Source organism: Juglans regia, chromosome 8 (genome assembly GCF_001411555.2).
Source record: "Juglans regia cultivar Chandler chromosome 8, Walnut 2.0, whole genome shotgun sequence".
Lineage (NCBI taxonomy): Eukaryota > Viridiplantae > Streptophyta > Magnoliopsida > Fagales > Juglandaceae > Juglans > Juglans regia.
Genome location: NC_049908.1, coordinates 8669442 through 8694687, shown reverse-complemented (window position 1 = coordinate 8694687; position 25246 = coordinate 8669442). Strand labels below are relative to the sequence as shown.

Genomic DNA, 25246 nt, shown 5'->3' with positions numbered 1-25246 from the left:
GGTTTGAAATTTTCCTCCGTAGGTATCCATGGTGTTGCCCAGATATTTGCCATGAGGCCATTATTGATTCGAAGGCATCTCCCTTTTCTAAGAATTTCTCTTGTGCTTAGAATTTATTTCTAGAAATATGAGGTTGATTGCCTCTGAGATACATTCCAAAAATCCAAATTTTTGAGATATTTCGCTGCCAGTATGTCGTGCCAAAGTCCATTCTGACTTTCATTCATTTCCCATCCCCTTTTTGCGAGTAGTGCTTGGTTCATGTTTGTCATTTGCCTTATTCCAAGACCCCCTAGATTTTTGGTAGGCATATGAATTTCCATGACTTGAGAGTCAAATTGTGGGTCTTATTCTTTGGGAAACCCCACCAAAAATTTTTAAAACTTGTATCTAAAATCTTGCACACAGTTTTGGGAAGCTGGAATGTTGACATAATATATGTTGGGATAGTAACATTGAAGAAACCCCGTGATGATCCATTGATGAGAATAGAAAAAGTTGCAGTGGTGATGCATTTTTTGATCAAATTTATTCAACCTATACTATATCCCAATAACTTCATTACCGTGAATAAGAATTCCCAATCAACCAAATTGAACGCTTTTTCCATGTCTAGCTTTATGGCCATCAGACCTTTTTTGCCTTCAGAAATCAAACGACCATTTAATACTGAGGTTGTATGAACTACTGTTTTACAATGTTATATTAGTAAAAACAACAAAATAACGTACACGATCTTAAAAAGAGGCATTTGATCAATACAGAAAAAGGAACAACTGCATTGCTAGTCAAGTAAACAAAAGCATCAGTGTGATAACAATCAGATAGGTTGCAGGGAAAAAAACCAACACATTTAAGGAAAACGACGGAAAAACAGAAAGGAAGAGACGAAATCCTGAGAGAGAGAGAGAGGAGAAAGGGGGGGTGGGCATGTTGTTTACCCCCAATGCTTATAAATTATGGTACATAAAAATATCAGACCAAAATTTACAATAACATAGAGAGAGAGAGAGAGAGAGAGAGAGAGAGAGAGAGAGAGAGAGAGAGAGAGAGAGAGAGAGAGAGAGAGAGAGAGAGAGAGAGAGAGAGATGGCTTGAATGTTCTCCACTATTGATCTAGCCAACAGACCAAACACTGGCTCCTGTGTTCTATAACTCTACAAGCTACACTAATTCCTTTTCCGACAATTACATCGTATCATTCCTTTTCCATGTAATACCGAGCATTACATTGTATCGATGATGAATAAGAAGAAATGGGTTTAAACAGATACTAAAATAAGTTATTTTGGCACGTAATGATCAAACCACTTATAAATAGAGGCTATCACTTTGGACTGTTAGAATTCCAAAGCCTAAGGCGATGAGCATATAGCAGGTCCAGCTACAACTTCGAAAATTAGGGTCTTCAGTCTCCACATCAGGCCGTGCAAGCTTTCCTCCATGCCCATCCCACAAATGCTTTCTTTTTGGCAAGTAAATCTGAAAAATGCAAACATGTGTTACCTCTTATTGCCTCTTGGGGATCTTGATCCCATTCAAAAAGGGCCAAAGCAACATCATTAATATTCTTTGCACGATGAACAAAAGCAATCATAACTATCAATCTGTAGTGCAGGCAGGCTATATCAACATGTATTTCAAAAAATTATGGGGAAGCTTTGATCATTTGACAAACTCTACATCCAAAACAATAAATTTATGGATTAGACTATAATTTTTAAAAATGAATGGCTGCAGCTCTTAAGGGCATTTATTTAAGTCAGGATGCTGAAATGGTTTTATTAGGTCAGGATGCTGCGAAAAGTCTAAGCCCAGATTTCTATGATCATGTTATTTTGCTCCGGAGACCTTTCTCGCAGCATCTCTTACACTACAAGGAAGCAAAATATACAACCCAGGAGCTCCTTTGAAAAAAATACTTCAAAACAAAAGGCTCCCTATTGGTTATCACAATCACTCGCCTTCAGCTTCAGGTCACAGGATGCTGTTGGGGAAAGAAGCTGGTGGAATGTCAGGTTTCAATGATCAGAATAAATCAGAAGATGATGCCCTGTTCTAATATTATTGCCAACATTATAGGTGTTATGCACCATTTGCTACACTACGTCTGGATGATGGATTCACCCACACACGAGCTCTCTCCTCAATTAGATCATAATCCTAAGTCTAGAGCCTATATTCTTTTTTACTCTCCCCTCCCGGTTCCCTCTCTTTCTTCCTTTGTATGATAATCAAAATCCCTACTCCAAATTATCCCTCTCTTCATAGAAAGAGGGTTATGATTATCACATAAAGACAGTTACAAGCTTTGGGAGCTTAAAGCTAGTTACTGTAAATATAGAAATGCATTTACACAGAATGAATAAACATACCTTCAAGGCTTATCATCTATTCCCTAAAAGAAAGCGGGATAGCAGAAAGTATGATCAAGGAAGGTCATGTTGTAGGCCGTGTCATCGTAGATAAACCACGTCCTGCAGGAATAACCCCAGGAAAGCCTTCATGTGATTCATCCTCACCAGTAATTTCATCACCAGCTTGAGCCCCAGCAACACCAATGCAGGAATATAAATAATTTTCATCTACTTTCAACTGATCATAAGCAAGGTAGACATCCTCAATACTGGCAGCTTCATATAGTGATGTAAGATCTTTGATGCATGATATGCCCTGAGCAGACATCATCAGAAAGGCATATATATTAATCGACCATAAGAAATTCTAAGGAAACTTCAAGGGCCATTGCAAAAATGAAAAATTTAATTATTTAACCTTCAACAGCAAAATATCCACTTAATATCTACAATTTATTGTTATCTCAAGGATGGGAGACTGAACAGAAGATATTGTCACTTTACCTTCCTTGGAACAGAAGAAGCCTGCAAGTGGGCTAACAATCCAAGCCAATAGGCATTTGATTTAATTTCAGCTTCATGTCTCATGAGAAGTGTCCGTTTTGCCTGCAAATACAAAAGGCATGGACAAATTTAATAGAATAATTTATTATTTCAAGGACACAAGATAACAGAAGGTTTTGGGTTGAGATGTGTAGGTGGCAGCAGGGGGCAGTCAACAAACATTGAACCAAGCCACTCTTAGGAATGGAGATAACATTTTAACTTGAAAAGGTTCATTTCACATAGCTGTTACTTATCATGTGGTCTTCATTGGAAATTTTTTATTTAAAAAATGCTGTCATAAGAAGCAACATGAGTTCTGGTTGTAACTAACCCTATCCAACTCCCTTTGGGTAATCTTGTTACTGTGCAAACCTCTGAGAACGCTCTTGCATGCCTCAACAGCTTTATGTACCTGGATATTAGTAACCCAAATTAATAAACAGACTGAAATGAAGGAAGATTACTTTATGCAGCTATGTTGAAATAGACCCGCACCTTGCCTGGAGTTGATGTTACTGATATTACATACCACCCCAGATTAAGCCTATCAAACAGATTCAACTCAAATGACACATCATACGTCAGTCCAAGAGAATCCCTGACTGTTGTAAAAAGCCTGTACAAAGCACATGGAATATTTTACACTTCCCAGTAACGATACACAAATATCTTCCATCATCACAGGTAATGTTAGATTAAATATCTTACAGCTAATGCTTCAGCTATGCAATTTCAAGTTGGGAAAACAATTATTGGATGTTATTCTAATAACTAAAAAGAAATTTTTTTAATGGAAATGCATTATTGTGCAGGAAGAACAACCTAGAGTTTATGACCTCAGCCAGTAGCCCCATAGTGATGCCAAAGAAAAGTGAATGACCACGAAGTTTTCTTTGCAGATGAGTCTGGACACCCTTCCCCTCCATGTGCAGTTCTTCAGATTTTGACTGAGCGACTGCATAAGACATTGCCCAGCCATGAAACATGAATGGATAATTGTGGACACAAAGGACATTTCTTACCTAACTCTACGTAGGATGCGACAACTCACCATCAGCTGTTGAAGTATTTCTAATTGACTCTAAAAGGTCTTCACCATCAACTGTGAAACCCCAACGGTTTGGTGCTGGGCCTGCAATATAGGCACATGCTCTCTCATCGGTGTCCTTCAAGAATACCTGTTTAAGACAAACAAAATATAAGTAGTCACATGGTTAAGGTAAAAATCACAGCCACCTGACATTCACAGGATAAAAAAAAGGAAGAAGAACTGAGCAACACTATCAGTACTTCAGATGCATCACAGACAAAACAGTGTCTAAAGCATCAACACATAAAAGTAAACTAGCTTTATTTCTCACTTGTTGAAACTGCAAATCAGATGGAGATGGCCGAAAGAAGATTGGGCTAAATTCATGCGCTCTATCAGAATTTCTTGTAGCTCTAACTGTGCCCAGGTAATCAAGAACACAAGACTCAATCTCCTCCTCTGAGAAGTCCCCGACAATACTCACCTGTACAACGAACACATGCACCGTTTACAAGATTGTAGTGATGTTCACATAAAAGATCCAGTAGTAGGTAAATATGCACCTCCATGTTATTGCCTACAAACTGATTCATCACTGCATCCTTAACAGATTGCAATGTCAAATTTTCTAGTGACGTTGGTGTAGGCTCCACAAAACGCTCATCACCATTCAGCATCGCTAACATGAGCTTGTGAGCAGTTGATCGTTCCAAGCTTTTAGGAATGGACCGATAATATGATAAATATAACTGTCTTGCTCTATCAAAAGCATCATCGAGCCAGACACTATGCTGCAAACCCAGAAACCAACATTAGGCATTGGACAGAACAAAAGCATTTATAACCTTGCAATTTGCAAGTACACAGGAATTCGGGAAGGACTTAAGAAGCAATGGTACTCCCCACCCATCATACCCCTCCAGCTATGTAATTTATACAGGTTATTTTGTCCTAAAAATCTTGCCCCTCAGCTTTTAATGGTGTTTACTTTAGGTAAACCTGTCTTGTTTTGACAGAATAAAATGGAGGTGCAAACTGTAATTTCAGGAAACATAGTGAAATCCTGTGCTTCTTTTGTTCCTTTTTGGTTCAGTTCAATTTAATGAATAAAAGATTGGTTCTGTCCTCAAACTGTGCCTAGTTCAATTTTATTTAGGTAAACCTGTCTTGTTTTAGATAACTATGAATGCAAATTACCAACCTCAATCTCCTCAAACTCACGTTGGGCATTGATTGTGACCCTTAAATTCTCACCGAAGAGGAACAGTAATCAAATACTCAAACAGGCATTCACACGAGTTTAAGGGGATTGGCTATGAGAGTTCTTATTCTTCTTCCGTTGTGGGAAAAAAAGTGAAGCCCAAAACTTCCAAAATATTATTGACTAAACCACAACTGTTGACAATGGGCTTACCTCCAGTACCATATGAAGTAACTGGAAAGCTGCACGCATACCATTATCTCTTAAAGTAAAACGGAACTCCATAGAAATAAATTCCTCGGTAGACTCCAAAGAGCAATTTATTAGATGATTCACACAGAAAAGTTCTACCTGCAGAAGACATCAAACATACAAGACATAAGCACCATAACAGGTGGAGGTGGACATACCATGATGAAATATAAGCACCATAAATAAACTGATGAATCTCTCACTCCTATGGTCCAAATCAAATACATTGGCAGGCAAATGACACTATCCATATTTAAAATAATAAATAAAATGTTGCATCTTATTTTCTAGCTGTAATTCAAGTTATCTATATACTTATGACTAAATACACGTGAAAAATTATCTGGCAAAGTCATTTCAAGAATTTATAGTGACCTATCAAAAAATGATTCCCAGGGCAAGGAGCTGAGCTAGCAGAGCTTTGTCTTATGTAGGCAGATTGCAATTAGTGAATTATATTTTGTCTGCCACCCAAACAAGCAAGGGATTGAGCTTCGAGAATTATAGTGGGGGATGACTCGATATATGATCAAACAAAAAAAATCTTGGCTCGGCCAATGAACCCCTCATTTTTTTAATAAAAAAATCACGGGCAAGAAACATTATCAATTTTTCATTTAAAACAAAAGGGAAGAAAAAGGTTTCAATACCTGCTCCCTTGAAAAGTTGCCAACACGACCACCCTCACTAAGAGTTCGAACACCCACAACAACAGATCCTTTTGACTCAGAGCTTTCAGCTGCTCGTCCCCCACCTACTATAAGTCTCATTACACCTCCCTGGGCTTCAGTCTTTGAAATCTGTAAATGAACAATGATATACTCAGTGAAAGATGCCCATGAGAGAGAGAGAGAGAGAGAGAGAGAGGCTTGCAAAACTAGCAAGCCCCTTTTATTTTTTAATCTGACATTTTGAGGTGTTCTTTTATATACTTCCTGTGTAAATGGGCTTCACCTACTTCATTTGTATCAATAAAACTTTCATTCTACTTATCAAAAAAAAATCTGACACTTGGCGAGGGTAAATCTCAAATTTATATTTTTTTTATCAGTAAATACAGATTTTATTGATAATAGGCAAAGCCAAGTACATGGAACATACACAAGAGCCACATCTAGGCATGACTGTGTAAAGATACAAGAAAATCATGTACATTCATGCCATTAAAGTCTATTACAATCGACCAATGGAATGAAGTGTGCAGAAAAAAAGTTTTAAGCTCAAATTTATATTAATAGGAGATAACAAAACAACACAGTTCAAAAGAAAAACCACATTGAAAACCAAGGTTCCATTCTTCCAGAAACATCTCTAAACACATGCGCACAAACGTAGACCAGATTTAATCACATAAGGAACACTCAAATATAAGAAGTCAATTTCACTCTCAATGCTTCATGAGCAATTTAATATGCACATATCTCCTATATATATACCTTGTAATTTATGGGAATTCCATTTGAAAGACGACATTGAGTAATCCCTGTTTCCTTGTCATGCACTTTTGTAATATTTGTTTCTGGACTTAAAGGAATAAAGGTTGGGCTGCGTTGCAGCCTTAACTCTTGTAACTGTGATGAAGATATCAATTCTTTGGGCACCTCAAGCTGCTCAAAAAATCGAAAAAATAAATCAGAACAAAATCTACCTCAAAAAATAACTTCCACTAAACAGCTACTAGAAGTTAAAGTGGAAAAGAAACGAAGTTGACTGTGAAGGAAACCTCAGGCTCAGCCTCTATAGGCTCATCTAGTCCAGCTTTAATCGCAGCTGTAATTTCAGTCGGGGATATCTTGAACTCAGTTTCACCAATTCCATCCACATGCACTTTCTTTGGAACACATGCAACAATTGCTGCAGGAAGAGGTGTGGTGGCTTTCCCAAAGTCAGCAGTATACTCTAACACCTTGGCACCAATAGAATTGACCTGCAGCATAGAATAATTTATTTGGAATTGAAAATATAGGATGCAAGATGACCATTCAGATAGGAAACAAAGCAAAGAATAAAAGTGAATTCACTTTATAAACTTTCACTGAAAAACTTCAAAACGTGCACCAGCCCCCACACACCACAATTACCTTGACAATGTATCACTTAACAATAGGTTTGCCAACAAATTTATTATCCCAATATTACCAAGAAGAGAAACACTCAATATGTTCCAAGGAAACAAAGCCATTTGTTTCCGGGGTAAGATACAGGATTTAATTGATATTTGCCCTAAAAACATACAAATTGATGAGCTAAGATGGCAAGTAGAGCTTAATATCAAATTGATGAAACTAAAGCCCATACCGAACCTTTTCATTCTTTTGAGTTGGACACAGTACAGTAAGTTCAAAGAAATTTTTAAAAAGGTTGGCTGTGTGGCACTGCAACAACCTTTTAACTGGGTGAATCTCCTCTCCATCATCATCAACCAAATCCTGGAATTCTCTCTTGGTCCTCCCCATCCCCCTCTCGCCTGGCTCTTTCTACCTCTTCTGCACTTAATCCAGGCCTTCCCATCCCCTCCCTCTCTCCCTTTACCCAACCAGGCTTACTTCGGCCTACTATTTCATAGGCCCTAGAGGAAGTAATTCAAACCCAATAATGCAAATCATCCTCAGATATGGGTAGGAGCCATGCTGTTGCAGTCAAGAAGTGTTAGTCTATGACAAGCTAAAAAGCAATCTAGCTCCATTTCATACGTGCACTCCAGTAATGCATTCATGGATTGCACCAGTGACCAGAAGTGCATCAGACGTGTTTTGGAACCCTTGTACATTGAAAGTATACAAAATGATACACTTAACCATCAAGAAGAAAAAAAGGAGCAAATCTCTTTGAATTCTAGAAAGCTAGAGAAATGGGAGCTATTGTGAGCAACCATCCAATCATAAAGAGTGCTGAACATTATGGATTTTAGTTATATTGTTGTCCTTCACGGTCTTCAAAGGTCCAAGCATTGCATTCTTGCCAAATGCACCACATTAAGCACAAAGGGACCATCTTCCAAACTTCTAAACTTCTAAGCATGCAACTCCAACACTTGTGGGGAATGACCTACTTGATCACAAAGCTGTTGAACATTGCTGCCCATAGTTCACTATCCAGATCACAATGTAACAAAAGGTGATCAATGTTTTCCCAATTATGCTTGCACATAGAGCACCAATCTTTTATTACAATGTGTTTCTTTAAAACTGTTAGCTGCAAGAATCTTCCCTAAGGCAGCCACCTAAAACAGAGAAACAAAAAAAAGAAAAAGAAAAAAATCCTTGAAGACACCTTTTGGAGGGGATCCAACATATTTGATATTCATCGCCTCTTTTCCACCTAATCATGTGCTAATCGCCGGCTGATCTAATAAAGTTATATGATACACTGAAGTTACAGTGACTAGAAGTACATCAGACATTGAATAGTGCTGATCTATTGATACCCTTCAGTTACAGATGCACAAAAGTGATTAGGATCAAGTAATCCCTCAAAGGTCTTTTTTTATAAGTAAAAAGAAATATATTAACTCATGAAAATAGGCAAGGCCCGAGTACACAATGGGTATACAAGTAATCCCTCAAAGGTCTTAAAATACTTATTGTGGGAAAAAAATGATAAACTAGAACTTAAATTTCTTTCAGAGCCTAAAATGGGAAGAAAGAGAGAGAACTTAATGGATTGGCGCAACAAATGCTAATGAGTAGAGTAGATGCAAGAGTTTGGCTAGGACTAGGTGACTAAGGGCTGGTTTGATCATACAAAACCAAACTATCTCATCTCATATAATCATTAAAACTTTTCCAAACTCTCACACAAAATATAATAAACAATTCAACTTTTTTAAATCTCAAAACAAAAATAATATTAAAAAATAATATTATAACAATATTTTATTCAACTTTCAACTTTCAATAAAACATCTCATCTGAACTGCGTAACCAAACGAGGCCTAAGTTGATAAGTTTGGATAGGACTAGGTCATTGAGATGACAGACTTCATCTTATTTTTGGTTTTATAATTTGGATGAATGTAAAATAATGACTTTATCTATAACTATTTTGAGTTTATCTAGAAGTTATTAGGAAGTGTTTTAGATAAGTTGAAGTGAAAAAATCGAGTTCCAAGGACTCTGTAATTATCGAGAGAAAAGTTTGAATGAGAAACTGCTATTGCTGAGATGATTAAGTGTCAGGTGTCAGCGTCCCGTCAGAAGAGTCCCTCGCGACAAAGTCGCTGTCAGCAGAATCCTACTGCAATTCAAACTGCTTTCAGATTGTTTATTTAAGGGATCATATTGGTTAGGATCTGTAGAGATTCAATTATGGATATTTTTTTGAGCACTTTCCAGTGCATATTTTGGTGAAAAAATTTCTTGGAGAATTTTCATATTTTTTCTCTTAAAGAGTGTGATTGTTGATCCAAGATTGAGATAGCGTGATCGTGATTTAGCCACTGGAATTTCAGCAGAAAAGCCAATGTTTGAAGATAGTCAGATGTTCTGGCTTCTACTGCAGTAGAGACAAACGGATTGTTTATCTAGTCAAGTAAGAGTGTCAATTGACAAAGGTTTTGTCATTGAAACTTGCTTGTAATTGATTTTTAAATAATAAAATTGATTTTTCTGAATTTGGTTGTCCCGTAGGGTTTTACCTTGAAAGAGTTCTTTAAAGGGTTTCCCTTCGTTACCAATCTTGGTATTATACAATTCACTTACTTTATGTTATTGTTTTATTATTAAATAATTGCATGGTTAATGACTAACCAATTTATTGAATAAATTGGTAGATCTTTGTGTTACATTACAGGGACATTTGGGTAATTTAAAGTAGGATCATTACAAATGAAATTACCTCTTCAAGAGTAACTGTTCCAGCAACAGCAACCAAGCTCTCATGTCCTTGTCTCTGATCCATAACTGTATGGCCCAATGCGTCACTCTCCATAATAAAATCCAAATTATCAACGGATGACACATTATCTATCAAAGCTGCTAGGTGTTCACTATCTTTTAACAATGCATCCATATAGCGTGTTAATTCACCCCTTGTGACACCAAACTCTTTCAGCCTTCGAACCTGAACCAGAACCAAATATTTCAAAGGTTAGCAGTAAACAAAATGCCAAAAAAAAAAGAAGATTTTATTAGTACTTCAACGGCATTGATGCTGGCACAAAATTACCTCCAACTAAAACAGGTATGCATTGATAACTAAATCGAAGTGGTTATTGATGTCTAATGTAATATAATACAAACTATTCAATGCCGCATAATATTTTGCAAATAAAGGGAAAGAGTTATTCTATTTGTAAGCGAGGTGTGTAGAACACACCATCCACGTCACTTTTTTTTATAAGTAAAACTAATTCCAACACACCATCCACATCACTTACATAGGAAGATTTTATTTGTAAGATTCAAAATTCAAAATTCAAAATTTATCTTCCAAATCAAATTATGGCATGTAAGCGCTTTGGTAGGTGTGTTCTACACATCGGCTTATAAATAGAATTTTCCAAAGGGAAAAAAAAAAAAGGTCTGATAACAACATCAACGTGCAGGCCCCTGCCCAACCTGGCCTGGTTTTTAGGCCTGCACTGGCCCTAGAATACCAGCCCGCCACCCTTGGTTCAATGAACAAGTTTATTCATTTATTTTTGGACGGGAACGAAACGCATTGAATCCCCTCTTGGATCTGAGATCAAACACTGCTGCTAATGAATTTGGGACCAGGAGTGGCTTGTTGGGCATAATTTTATGGTTTGCAACCTTTATGTAAAAGGAATCCGTTATCGTTGATCTCATAGTCATGCCAATATGCATTGGCATCAGCCATGGCCAAAGGATAGAGAATTAGGGTGTGGAAGTTTTATATATCATTGGGTTGTATCATCTTCAATAATTAATTATTTTTCTTCTTTGTAAATAAACACAAACTAGGATAAACTGGCTTGTGAAAAAGTTTCCAAGTATGGTGTCCCGCCTTGAAAATTAATTGAGCCTTAAATCTCAGTCCAATCCTGCCCAAATGCAAGCCAAGCACGGGCAGCTGAGTAGGCTGCCAGTCTATGATCAGGTTTAATTGTAACAACCAAAAAAGATTGTAGAGAATACACCTAAATCAACACATGTACAGAGTAGAGTGGGAATCGTAGAAATATTGAACCTCTTGGACAGCAACTTTAATTGCACTGTGCCAATTCTTTGGTTCTGCAGTTACTGTAAGAGTAGTGACGGTGCATCCTTCCCTTCCGGAATCACTGTGATCCAATTCAACTGATGTGAAAGGCGGATTTGAACTCTGAAAATTTATGTGTTAGCTATACTTTTAGAGGGATACGCAGACTTATAAAAGCACAAAACAATGTATTTGATAAGCACACAGACAAATAATGACTTACGCAGATGTATGGTTCCTATTATGAACTTGATTTGAAGTTTCCATTTTATGATTGCAACTTTGTTAACTGGTTATATATCGTATTTTATTCTAATAAGCAAATACAGCTCACATCCATTAGGGGACCCCATGACTACCAAAAAGTAAATCTCCGTAGTTAGCCATATCTTTATTATTCATTGTGAAGCTTTCCTTACAATAAATTAATCAATTTTTCATCTGCATACCTGCATCAAATACTCATAGCTTAAGGAACAATCTTTACCAGGATAACTTAAAGAAGATAAGGCAAAATCCATTGAAACAAAAAGGAAAGCATCAAAATGAAAAACAAACTTTTATAATAAGAATGATCAGTGGCAAACCAACACAACTCAGACAGAATGACAATGACCTGAGCTTGCGAGCAACTAATTCATAATAGTAGCAAGAAATAGTAAAGTGATAATTCAAACCCACCTTGTATCTTGTATTAATCCGAAAATGCAAGGCAGACAGAAAAATTCTTTTCATCAAAACATTTCGCAAATCACCATACGTTTGAACTTTGTTCACGGGGATCTGCAGGAAATTAAACAATATAAGAACAATGGAAAAGAAGAGGAAGAGGAAGAGGAAGAGGAAGAAGAAGAAGAAGAGGAGAGATACAAGGTAATCAAATCCACAAAACATTTTTTTATTGGCACCAGGTGTCTGGAAACTGACTAATCCGGGGGGTGCATAGGCTCTCGGTAAGAAGTTTCCTGCAAGTGCACCTTGGGTAATTCAAGGGGAAAATCCCCCAGTCCAATGGCACCTAGGAATTGTATGCACTCAAGAGGATTCAAACCTTAGACCCGGAGGGAGCATACCACCAAGACCAAGGCCTTCACCACTTGAGCCAACCCCAAGGAGTTATATCCACAAAACATAAAATACTCATCATATAAACTGACACCAGTAGATTACTGAAGCTTATTTATCTAAGACTGTATATTCTATAGATGGTAGTAAGTGATTGCTTTATGTACTCCAATTTGGAAAGTCTTTTGGAGCTTTTAAGTTTCAAATGTTAACTCAAATTACAGTTTTTAGTGTTACTGTTGTACACTCCCCATGAAATAGGTGGCACCCCCCGTTTGTACTCTTAAACATATATTTATAAAAAAATTGCCTTTTTTCACTTTCTTATAAAAAAAAAAATTTATATATTTATCAAAAGAGACAAAATATAACCTGGAGCTGGTCCCTTTGCTACCCCACATGTAGAATAAGAAGACACCGTCGTTCTGAAAACCCCTATTTGTAAAGACACCAAGGAACTGATCTAGGAATTGCAAATACTTAAAAACAAATCACACATGGCTACAGCCCAGACATGGTTGAATATGTCTAAGATTTGTTTTTTTTTTTTTGGATTGCACCGGGTGTCTGGAACAAAGTCTTGACCAATCCCCAGATGCACAGACCCTTGGCATTGGAATTGAAATGTGCCATCAGCATTGAAATGTTTTTTTTTATAAGTAAAAATTTATTAATACCAACAGGCGTAGCCAAGTACACTGAATGTTTACAAGAGAAAACACCAAAAACTAAGAACATCTTCACATAAATCCCAATACCAATGGAAATTGACAACTAATTAAAAGAACTTTTTTTTTTGATAGGTAATTAAAAGAACAACTATTGATACCTTGCAGAACATGTTGATTGAAAAGTTTTGAAGCAGTTCATGCTGGAATATCTGTGGAACCGTCCCATCTGTGCTGCTTCCGGGAAGCGACCAATTATGCTTCACTGGAGGGCGAACTGCATGCCTCTCTTTCTTTAAGATTTTGGATTGATCTAAAGAAGTAGATGATTTTTCATTTGATAAACTTCCAGCCAGCCCAGCTGAAAGCTTAGGAACGAGAAAACTGGCCATCGCACCAAATGCACTTGGACTAGGTGCAGAAATAACTTCATTTTCTAGGCCAGTTTGCCCAAAGACAGCCTGCACGCAAGAAACTAATTATGGTCAAAATTCAGGAGTAAATTAAAAACAATCCTTGTCTGGACTCAAAAGTTACAAAAGATGTATAACTGAATCTGTGACATACTTCAATCTGGCCAACTGTCTTTGAGATGTTATCAATATCCCCCACTATGTACAAGGTTGCATTTGCAGGGAAGTACCAACGCTCATGGAATTTTCTTATTTTATCTGCATCCCACTTCTTAATCTGCTCTTCTAATCCAATTGGGAACCTTTTACTCAGCTTATTTTCAGAATGTAAATGTTGTAACAACTGCATTCAAAAGAAAAGCGCATAAACATTATGACATAGGCCACTGATGTGAAAACATCAACCAGCTAAAACACTAAAACACAAAAATATACTTAATCCATACCTGGCAATCAACACGATACTCTATTGTATTCATCATCTGTAATTCCGAAAGAATAGCACGCCGTTCCTTTTCAACCCGAGAAGCAAGAAATTTTGGGTGGAATGCTATCTATATGCACAAATGAGATAAGGTTATTCATGCACTTAAAGTAGGAAATAATTTAAAAGGAGGGGAACAAAAGAAAATCAACGCATGCACTGTAAGCATATGGAGGACACTGATTTTTCTTACCTCATTTAATGCATCCAGCACTGATGGAAGTAGATCTCCATCAGAGTCCTGGTAAGCATCACCACACCACAATCAGTAAATGATGAAGGCAAAGATTGCAACTTGTATGGGCATGACAAGATATGAGTCAGTTGATCTTATATAAGTACAAACCAAATTCTGCATGTTGCTAATTTAACTTCACAAATTTGTGTCCCAACTCCCAAGGTCATTGAATACAAGTACAGATTTTATGTTACCCTCCATCCTTCCAAAAAAAAGAGTTATGCATTTGTTTTAACATATTTGATGGAGAAAAATTGAAATAAAAAATAAGATAACGAATTAAATCAAGGAAAAAAATGTACAAGTAGAGCGTACCCTGAGCTTGTATGCAGAGAAATGAAAAAAAGTGTGCAATTAAATCAGTATTCAATGTCCATGACATAGTACGCAAGATAAGATGAAAGATATGTAGGGAAGAAACCTTTGTGCTGGTTGGTGAATGAATGTGGAACACTGTATGGTGGAAATCAGTGTAAGCATTAGATCGGGCTCCTGTCCCAAGAAGTTTCTCACGTTTCTTACTTCCAAGGAAAGCAACATGTTCAATCATATGAGCAATTCCTTGCTCATCATCTTCCTCATCAATTGATCCAACATGTACTTCCATGTGTGCTTCAAACCTAAACAAGAATATTTCTACATAAGAACAAGCCAGGGGAGGAGAGAGATTCATTTGTATAATATATTTTGTTAGTAAGAATGGGGATCTATAGAAAAGCATACACATAGGTGAATCTTCCATTATGCTCTTCCCATAACTTTTTTGATAAGTAATCAAAGTGTATTAATAAAAGAATAGGCAAAGCCATGTGTAGTACAAAGAATGCCCTAACTAAGTAGGGACATTAGATACAAGGAAATCAAGGAGATCTTGTCCATTAAAATTAACCGAAGAGGCTCAAGTACAAAGGGTTCTAAAAAAGAAAGCAATAAGTTCTTCCATCAATCCCTCTTTTTCCTCGAACGTCCGTTCATTACGCTCCTGTGGTACACTCCACATGATGCAAATATGAATCATCTTCCAAACATCCTTGATTTGCCGATTTCCTATTAGATCTGTCTAGCTAGCCAAAACCGCCATTACTGACTCGGGCATTACCCAACCCAGGTCTAGTCTTCTAAATACCTCGTTCCATAACCCTCGAGCTACTTCACAGTGTAGTAGAAGATGGTCCATTGATTCACCGCCATTCCTACACATGCAACACCAATCTACGATGATCACCCCTCGTTTCCTCAAATTATCCGTTGTGAGGATCTTACCCCAGGAAGCTGTCCACACAAAAAAAGCTGCTTTAAGAGGCGCCTTGTGTCTCCAAATTCTTTTCCAAGGAAACTAAATAGGGAGCTCATGTGAAAGGGGATTTATAGAATGAGCGAACTGAGAACGCACCACCCAAAGGTATCCACCAAAATGAGTCGGCATGTTGATTATTTGGTTTGAGAGAATACAAAAGTCTGAAGAAGGCTGCAAAGCTTTCCACTTCCCAATCATTTGCCGCCTGGCTAAAATTGATGTTCCACTGGATTTGTTCCCCTACTAACACCGTGACATCCGCCACTGAAACCTCTGTATCATTAGCCACCCTGAAGAGATCAGGAAATAGATCCTTTAAAGCACCATTATCACACCAAGCATCATACTAGAATTTGATCCTGACCCCATCTCCTAAGCATAATCGTGAGTGATGAGAGAAGACCCCCCATCCTCTTCTTATATGTTTCCACAACCCCACTCCATATGCCCCTCTCACTTCACTGGTGCACCATCCCCCCCATAAACCACCATATTTGCTCTCAATCACCAACTTCCATAGAGCTTTTGGTTCTTTATGGTATCTTCACAACCATTTACCAAGCAACGCCGATTAAAAATTCTCAGATTTCCAATGCCTAAACCACCATTAGGGAGAGGACAACACACATTCTCCCACCTGACTAGGTGGAATTTAAATTCCTCACCAATTCCACCCCACAAGAAATCTCATCGTAATTTCTCAATACGTAGCGCCACACTTGCTAGAATGGGGAACAAGGACAAGAAATAAGTCGGCAGATTAGATAATGTACTCTTTATCAGGGTAATCCTACCACCTTTTGACAGGTACATTCTCTTCCAGTCTGCTAGATGCCGCTCTACTTTCTCAATGACTGTATCCCATACAGAAACCACTCTCGAAGCAACCCCCAACAGAAGGCCCAGATATGTCATAGGGAGTGAGGCAATCTTACACCCCAGAGTGTTAGCCAACTGTTTGATATGCTGGATACCTCCAATAGGCACCATCTCTGACTTATCTAAGTTCACTTTCAACACTGAGGCCGCTTCAAAACACAGTAAGAGAGCCTTTAATACTCGCACCTGATTATTGTCTGTCTCACAAAATATAAAAGTATCATCTGCAAACAATAAATGAGAGATATTAATAAATCCCCCTTCCGAAGATCTGATCGAGTAACCAGTCAAACACCCATTGGTGACCAGGGCTGTGGTCATTCTACTCAAAGCCTCCATCACATTAACAAAGAGTAAAGGGGACAACGGTTCTCCTTGTCTTAGACCTCGTGAACTATTGAAATAACTTGTTGGTCTACCATTTATCAGGACAGAAAAATTCACCGTAGATATACACCAACGGATCCAAGATCTCAATTTCTCCCCAAAACCACACCTCCCAAGAAGGTCTAGAAGGAAATCCCAGTTAACATGATCATATGCTTTCTCCATGTCCAGTTTACAAATAATCCTTGCATTGCCGTCTTTCAGTCTACTATCTAGACATTCATTTGCAATGAGAACCGCATCTAAGATCTGTCTATCTTTTACAAAATAATTTTGGGGTTTTGAGATTATCTGTCCCACTACCTCACTAAGGAGATTTGTCAGTACCTTAGAAAGAATCTTGTATACCCCATTTACTAGACTAATGGGTCGGAACTCCCTAATCTCCACAGCCCCGACCTTCTTTGGTATAAAAGCAAGAAAAGTGGCATTTAGGCCTTTCTTGAATTTACCGACTGAATGGAATTCCTGGAACACCTTTATGAGATCTTCCTTCAATACATCCTAACACGTTTGAAAGAAACCCATAGAAAACCCATCAGGACCCGGAGCCTTGTCTTTAGCCATTTTCCTTACCACATCAAAGACCTCTACTTCCTCGTAAGGCCTCTCCAAGCGACTACCATCCATGGGCCCAATAGAGTCAAAGATCAAACCATCAGGCTTGGGTCGCCAAACCGCCTGCTCAGTTAGTAGTTGTTCCAAAAAACTAACCACATGATTATTAATCACTTGATCATCCTTGCAGATAGCCCCATCAATTTTCAGCATCTCAATATTATTGGATCTCCTATGAGAGTTGGCGACCCTATGAAAAAACTTAGTGTTTCGGTCTCCTTCCTTCAACCATAATGCTCTAGACTTTTGCCGCCACGAAATCTCTTCTAGTAGAATGATCCTCTCAAGAATTGCAACCAACTCTAGCTTTTGGGCTAGTTCCTTCTGTGATAAGTTCCTAGACTCTTGTAACCTTTCTAACTCATGGATTTCCTTTATCTTATTTTCCTTGTGCTCCCCAATGTTGCCAAAAGACTGTAAATTCCAAAACTTCAAATCTTGTTTTAAAGCTTTCAATTTACCCGCAAACATGAAGCTAGGGGTACCCTGTATCTGATAAGATGACCACCACAATCTGACCCTATCCACAAAACCTTCTGATTTCAGCCACATGTTTTCGAACTTGAAATACCAACGTCTTCTTTGAATCCCCCCACAATCCAACATAATAGGCCAATGGTCTGAACACAAACGAGGCAATCTCTTTTGCCAAACCTCTGGATAATGGATTCCCCACTTAGGGGAAATTATGAATCGATCTAATCGAGACCACATCTGATTATTTGCCCACGTGCATGTACCCCCCGCCATTGGTAGATCTACTAAATTCAATTCATAAATGCATTCCGAGAAATCTGACAAAGTTGGACGCATTCTTCTATTACCATAGCTCTCACTGGAAAATCTGATTAAGTTGAAATCTCCTCCAATGCACCACGAAAGGTCCCATACACTGTGAACTCCAACTAATTCATCCCACAATAATCTACAATCAGTGTCTGTATTAGGACCATACACCTGCAAAGGCCCACAAAAAACCATCTGACACGCTCCTAAAAGAGCATGCTACCGTAAATAACCCTATAAACTCCTCCTTTTTCTCCGCCACCCTTTGGTCCCACATAACCAACACACCTCCTGAGGCCCCATCAGCTGCCAGATATACCCAATCCACATGAACGCAGCTCCACATACTTCTTACAATTTTATTATTAATTACTTTCAGCTTCATCTCCTGTAAACACACAATGTCCGCCTTTCACCCTTGCAGTAAGTTTCTTATTTGAAAACGCTTACTGGCCTCATTTAGTCCATGGACATTCCACGAGACAATTTTTAGTTTCATTTGGGATAGGCCAATCCCTTTCCCTTAGATCTATCCCTACTAGAACTACCTTCAGAGTTCATGGACCAGGTTAGCCTCCTAAGTTCACGTTGTCTCTTAGAGCCAGCTTTTCTTTGTTGTTGGTGCCCAACTTCAATGGCAGTGAGTAGCACCATCAATTGTTCCTCATATCCCTTACATTTCAAACCCACCAAGTCCTGTATATCCTTCACTGTGTTAAAAACCCAATCTGAGACACTAGACTGGTCTAGAAACAAACAATTCAAAGGGATAAAATTCTTAGTTCTAAACTCAAACTGTTCCTCCAAAACCTCATCCTCGAGTACGAAACCCACTTCCCCTCCCAGGTTCTCTTCGTCTGAGAGAAAGAGATCTTCATTGGCTGAATCCTCTACTCCCTTTTTTCGCTAGCTCCCACCACAACGGTGTGAGTGTGCAAGCCAGAGGGACTCCTCGCCGGACCGTTGTTTCCACCCTCACACCCCAACAACCCACTCCCTAGAGGAAGAATATTCTGCCCAAAAGTGGAGTCACACGGCATCTCTAGAGGCCTCACCGGAACTAAATCTCCACCCACACACCCCATCAACTGATTCTGCCCATTCCCCAGAAGAGAGATGTCGAACGGCAATAGATCAACTCCATTGAGCAACTCGGAAGGCCTCGCCGGACCCTCAACTTCACCCCCATACTTCGTCAGCGTTTTCTGTCCATTCCCCGACCCGTCATCTCCACCCCCACATCTCGGTTGTGGTGGAAGAGTCTCCACCAACTTTGACGAGGCCACCACCTTCGTCGGCGTCTTCTAAAGCCTACGCAATGAAGTTTCCGGCACATCCACCACCCTCTAGTGGCGTTGCGGCAACGTCTGCAGCAGTGAGGGCCTCGATTCGTACAGGCCTGGTGACCCTGCCCCAACCCATCAGAGCTACGGGCCTGATGGCCCAGCCCTTTATGTATGACAAGAGACCCCCTAAACTCACCGTTTTCCCCCCTGTAAGCACCTTTTCATCATTTTCCTTAAACACCCCGACACTCCTCACCACTTTAGCCATCTCCCTCTACAGGTACCTCAACTGCTCCTACACCTCCCTCACCATGTAGTACACGTCTCTACCATAATCACGCTCTCGAGAGAAAACGTGAGGAGCTCGATGGACGTCGCCCTCGAAGTGCCCCTTACCATTACCGTCCCAACCAGTACCTCCCCCACCAGCCCCAATTCTGGGGACGCCGCGACTTCCTGTCGTAAATAGAACATCTTTGTACGACTTCGAACCCACCTCCGATTCTTTCCATGGCTTCCACTGCAAACGACCCTCAAACCCTACGTTATTTCTGTCCACCAGGGTAGCCTCCAATAATACCTCCTTCATTCTTCTCCAACCCCTTGCCCCCTCACCTTCAGGAATAATAATACAACTTCGGCAATTCCCTTCACCGTAAGCTGCCACTTCCAGAAATCTACCCCAATTATTTGAGCATCACTGAGCTATGAAACTCCGGTGGCCCTCCCTTATTGACGTATAAAAGTCCCTCCTCTCGCTTCTTGCTCAATCCTCCAAAGCTCTTCCAAGTCATTTTGCAATGCTCAGCCCCAGTAACAGCTCCAGTTTGAAACTCCTAACTCTCTCACAGATACGAATCAGTCCACCTTCTCTCACCACTGTGAAGAGCTTTGATTCAATCACAAGCTCCTTTGCAAATCCCATCCAAACCACCTTCAATGTAAATACAACGCCTAACTAACCACCATTCTCATCAACGAAGAAAAAAAGTGAAACTTTTTCGCCTCGTCCCATAACTAAAGAGACAAACTTATTTCTTGATCATTGTACTTCAAAACAAAAGTTAGATTTGTGTACTGAACAATTGCTTTTCAACCGCTATCTAATTTTAAGCTAAAGGCGGTACATTAGGTGTTTTGTATGATAGATTGTCAATACATATTTGTAGTTTATCCTCTCTTTTTCATCAAATTAATTCATGTCTGTCTTTCTTGTATTCATCCAAAACAACAACGGTTACAGTAATTGAAGCATGTCACATTTTTTATACGTAGGTTAGTTTAAAACCAAGTGCTAATCACACAAGGAATCATGAAGATAAAATGTAACAACTCGTACATTAGGAATAGTTCCTATTGACATCATTTTTAAACCATTGAAATTAAATAAAATCAGCTCCTAAAGTTACACTGAGAATAGAACTCATTTAGGGTCACTTTAGACGAGTACAATTGGAGCAGATTAATTAATTAAAAGGAATGTTTATGAATGATAAAATTCTTTCTTACTTCATGTATGCATGGGCTGCGCCTATTTCATTCGATGAATAAAATTCTTTCTTACTTTAAAAAATAATAATAATATTGGAGTGATGGAAATGTTTTGGAATTGAGCATCAACCTTTCTTTAAAAAAGAAAATCTTGTAATGAAATTGTTGTGTGATGTGTGTATGTATGTGATGTGTGTTTTTAGAAGTTTTGACTAGCTGAAACAAACTTCATATTAAGCTTGTGGCTTTTCAAAATCATGAATTATTCTATCCCACCCTATCTTTATATGTGATCTATGTGCAAGCATTTTAGGTGTGGACAAACCATACCTATTTGGTGGTACTTTATTTGGTAAAATAAGATAACGCAATCCATTTTTCAGCTGTCCACGATACACCTTTGGGTGAGACGGAAGTGCAGAACTTAAGAATCCCTCTAACTCTGCTCGATCTATTTCAGGATAAGATATATCTAAATCTTGTTTCTCGAGAACATCTGGCCAGGCCGTACTTGCTGCATGAGGCTCATCTGGACCAACAGTTGCTTGTGGAAGATAATCATACTTCACCTGAAAAAAATATAATAAGTACAAAATGTGAGACAACATTGTTGAGAGCAGGGGAAAGAAAAATGGCAATATAATAGACATCATCTTATATTGAACACCTAGGGGTTGACTCAAGTGGTAAAGGCCTTGGCTTGGAGGTATGCTCCCCCTAGGTCTAAGGTTTAAATCCCTTTGGGTGCAAACAATCTCTAGGAGCCATCGGACTGGGGGATTTTCCCCTTGAATTACCTGAGGTGCACTTGCGGGAAACTCCTTGCCGATGGGCTGTGCACCCCCGGGATTAGTCGGGACGCTGTTACAGACACCCGGTGCCAATAAAAAAATAATAATCATTTTATATAGAACGAACACCTCTGTTCTTACAGGGGAGAAGGTGCCATTGGACCCAAAACATATCTTATACCAACCATTCTAATGCACAACAAATGAAATAATCAATATAGGATTAGATACAAAATAGTTTATGTTTCTAGAATAAGTCCTTCACAGGCTAAAGCATGCACTCAAAATACAAACACCCCCATCCCTAGTGCAAGCTGATTAAAGAACATTGTTTTGCAATTCATGTAGATATCTCAACAAGCTTAAAAAGAAAATCTAGGCTTCAGATTGCTGATAATTAGTTGCCTGGTAAAAATGGAGAAGTAATGATAAAAACAACAAAATAACAATAAAAAGTAATCAGACTAAGGCCCCAATGGAAGGCCCAAACCACATGGCCTATACTCCAACAAGACTAGTCAATAATCCAATTGGAGCCACATTAGAACCTTATAAAGAGCAAGAACTTTTCCTTCCCAAGCAATGTGGGATTTCATTCACTACCTACCATTATCCTTATCATATGGGGTATCACAATCTCCCCCCCTAAAATTTTCAACGTCCTTATCTGGCTTGTCCGTTATAGGTGGCACGGCTCAAGTCTTACATTTTTTGTTGGGATAAACTCTTATACCATTTGTAACACTCCATGGAAGGCCAAACCACATGACCTATACTAAAAAAGGACTAGTCAATGATACAATTGGAGCCCTGTTAGAACCTTATAAATAGTAAGAACTTTTCCTTCCCAAGCAATGTGGAATCTTATTCACCATCTACCATTATCCTTATCATATGGGAGTATCACAATCTCCCCCCCTTAAAATTCCCGGCGTCCTTGTTTGGCCTGTCCGTTATAGGTGGCACGGCTCAAGTCCTACATTTCTGATTGTGATAGACTCTTATACTATTTGTAACGCCCCAATGGAAAGTCCAAACTACATGACCTATACTCAAAAAGGACTAGTCAATGATACAATTGGAGCCCCATTATAACCTTATAAAGAGCAAGAGTTTTTCCTTCCCAAGCAATGTGGGATCTCATTCACTACCTACCGTTATCCTTATCATATAGGGTATCACAGCCTAAGACTGAGGATAAGATATATATTGCATATTATTCAGATAACAAAGCATACAAGTTTACCCGGGCAACAAAATGAGACTACCACTTCCTCCAGAAAGTTAGATGGTAATAACAAGTTTAATAAAATTAGAAACAAGTTACTTCCTGCAACTCAATAAATTATTTTGCTACTAATTTAGTTTCATTAATTCAATGACAAAAGCAACTCGGTGCAATCCTGGTCAGCGAGTAATCATAATTCACTTATCTTCTTTCACCATTTTTTGGGGGGTGTCCATTATTGGCAACCCTGCACAAATTTTCTTTTTGAGTGATTGCTTGGAAGCTTTACAAAAACGAAAGATAAAAAAAAAAAAAAGCATGTATCAGTCATCAATGCACAATCAAACTGTACCCACAATATCCATACCATATAATCCTTGACAACACAATACTTGGTTTCTCAAGTTAATATCATGTGATGCAGCATTATTAAAATCAGAAGCTGCCGGTGCAATAACATAAGTTCATAGAACCAGTCCAACATCGAGAGGAGTCAATGAAGCAGGACAAAGCTCTTGATTGTGTATGATCGTCGTGTGAACACACACAAATATCAGTTGATAAGAGGATATAAGCTGTAATGTAATAGAATTAACTTGATGTGGCGTACTTACTGAAATATTGCCAGTACCGTGCTTTGATATATGGAATGTTGATTTGTCAAGAAAGGCCCTTGGTATAGACCTTTTGATGTTAAAATGAGATCTTCTGCGGTTGAGAGAGCAAGAAATGCAGGCGTTCCGTCCAGAAAAAGGTGCCTCGGTCACTGGTTCATTAAGCATAGAACTATACTGTTTCCGAGTATAATTCTTATTTCTGTGAAACCCCAATCTGCCATTACCAAGTTCATGGGAGTACCTTTCGTCCGGAAGGACACATAACCAAACAATTGAAAATGAATTATTATTTCAATTCCAGAATATAATTGGCAATAAATAGTATTCTTGCTGAAAATACAAGAAAACAAGCATATGAATATCGAAGGTAGATTTAAAAGACACAACAGAAGCAATACTTGCGAATACGATACTCCTATCTACGATGACTGGCTGCCAAATCAGTTTGTACAATTGAGATTAACTATCTTGAAAAGGAACAAAAAAAAAGTGAAGCAGAAAAACCCTAATGAATTAAAATTTGAGAGACCAGGAAAATAAACTTCAAGATAAAAAGAAAATACAAGAATACCTCCTGGTGGGAGGAAATAGGGATAGATGGCTGCTATGGAGTCGGAGGAACGGGGTCGAAGGACGAGGCAGAGAGAGGACCGAATTATAATGACCCCGCCTTTTGCAGCCTCTTGAACTGCACCACGGACCGATTTGAGGGGCGCCGCTGCTTCCCACCACAGAGCTTAACGCAGCCATTGCCAGATTGAACGACCAATCTTTGAACACGCTTTTATTGTGCTTTTTGTAAAGAACAAAAAATAGAAAAGAAAAAGATTAATAGGGTTTGGGGTATAGCTGAAGTATCTGGTAATGGAAATAGGCGTTGTGCAAGCGATCTGGAACGATCGACGATTGGCTGGTTGATGGTTTAGCTCTGGTCTTTGGGGACCGCTACTTCTTGCGCAGATTTTTTCTATTTTTCTCAATTAAAGAAAATACAAAATTAAGGAAAAATTAAAAAAATTAATAATAGATACAGTCATATTTTGCATAAGTGCAACTCATTTCTTTTAAAAAAAATTAATTTTTTTTATATAAAACTCATATTTACTCATTTAAAAAAAAAAATATTCGATGCTTCTACATTATCTATAACTATAAATATTATTTATCTACAAAAAAATATCTTAAAAATATAAACTTGTAAACTGACGTGATATGTTTTAATTTGTTAAACATATCGCATCAACTTGCGAGTTTATTTTTATAAATTCCTTTATAGATCTAAGGGTGAGTTTGGATTTCAAATTCATCTCAACTCATCATTACAATTTTTTCAAATTTCAATACAAAATATAATAAACAATTCAACTTTTTCAAATCTCAAAATAATAATAATATTAACAAATAATATTCTAACAATATTTTATCATCTCAACTCACTTCAAAACGCACC

General features: G+C 38.4%; 1 protein-coding gene across 1 annotated transcript; it reads right to left on the bottom strand.

Annotated features, from left to right (window-relative positions):
* Positions 1-909: 909 nt before the first annotated feature.
* LOC109000512 (stromal processing peptidase, chloroplastic-like) lies at positions 910-24732 on the bottom strand. The gene is made up of 24 exons (XM_018977416.2): positions 24368-24732; positions 23794-24037; positions 21491-21729; positions 14838-15036; positions 14372-14419; positions 14141-14248; positions 13849-14037; positions 13443-13742; positions 12230-12331; positions 11537-11671; positions 10223-10447; positions 7110-7313; positions 6823-6993; positions 6037-6186; positions 5348-5485; positions 4497-4724; positions 4265-4417; positions 3955-4081; positions 3726-3858; positions 3399-3519; positions 3235-3315; positions 2862-2963; positions 2376-2673; positions 910-1482 (listed from the first exon to the last, which is right to left on the bottom strand). Exons 1-23 carry the CDS (start codon positions 24544-24546, stop codon positions 2440-2442), a joined length of 3810 nt encoding a protein of 1269 aa, XP_018832961.1. The 5' UTR covers positions 24547-24732; the 3' UTR covers positions 910-1482; positions 2376-2439.
* Between the last annotated feature and the right edge of the window lie 514 nt (positions 24733-25246).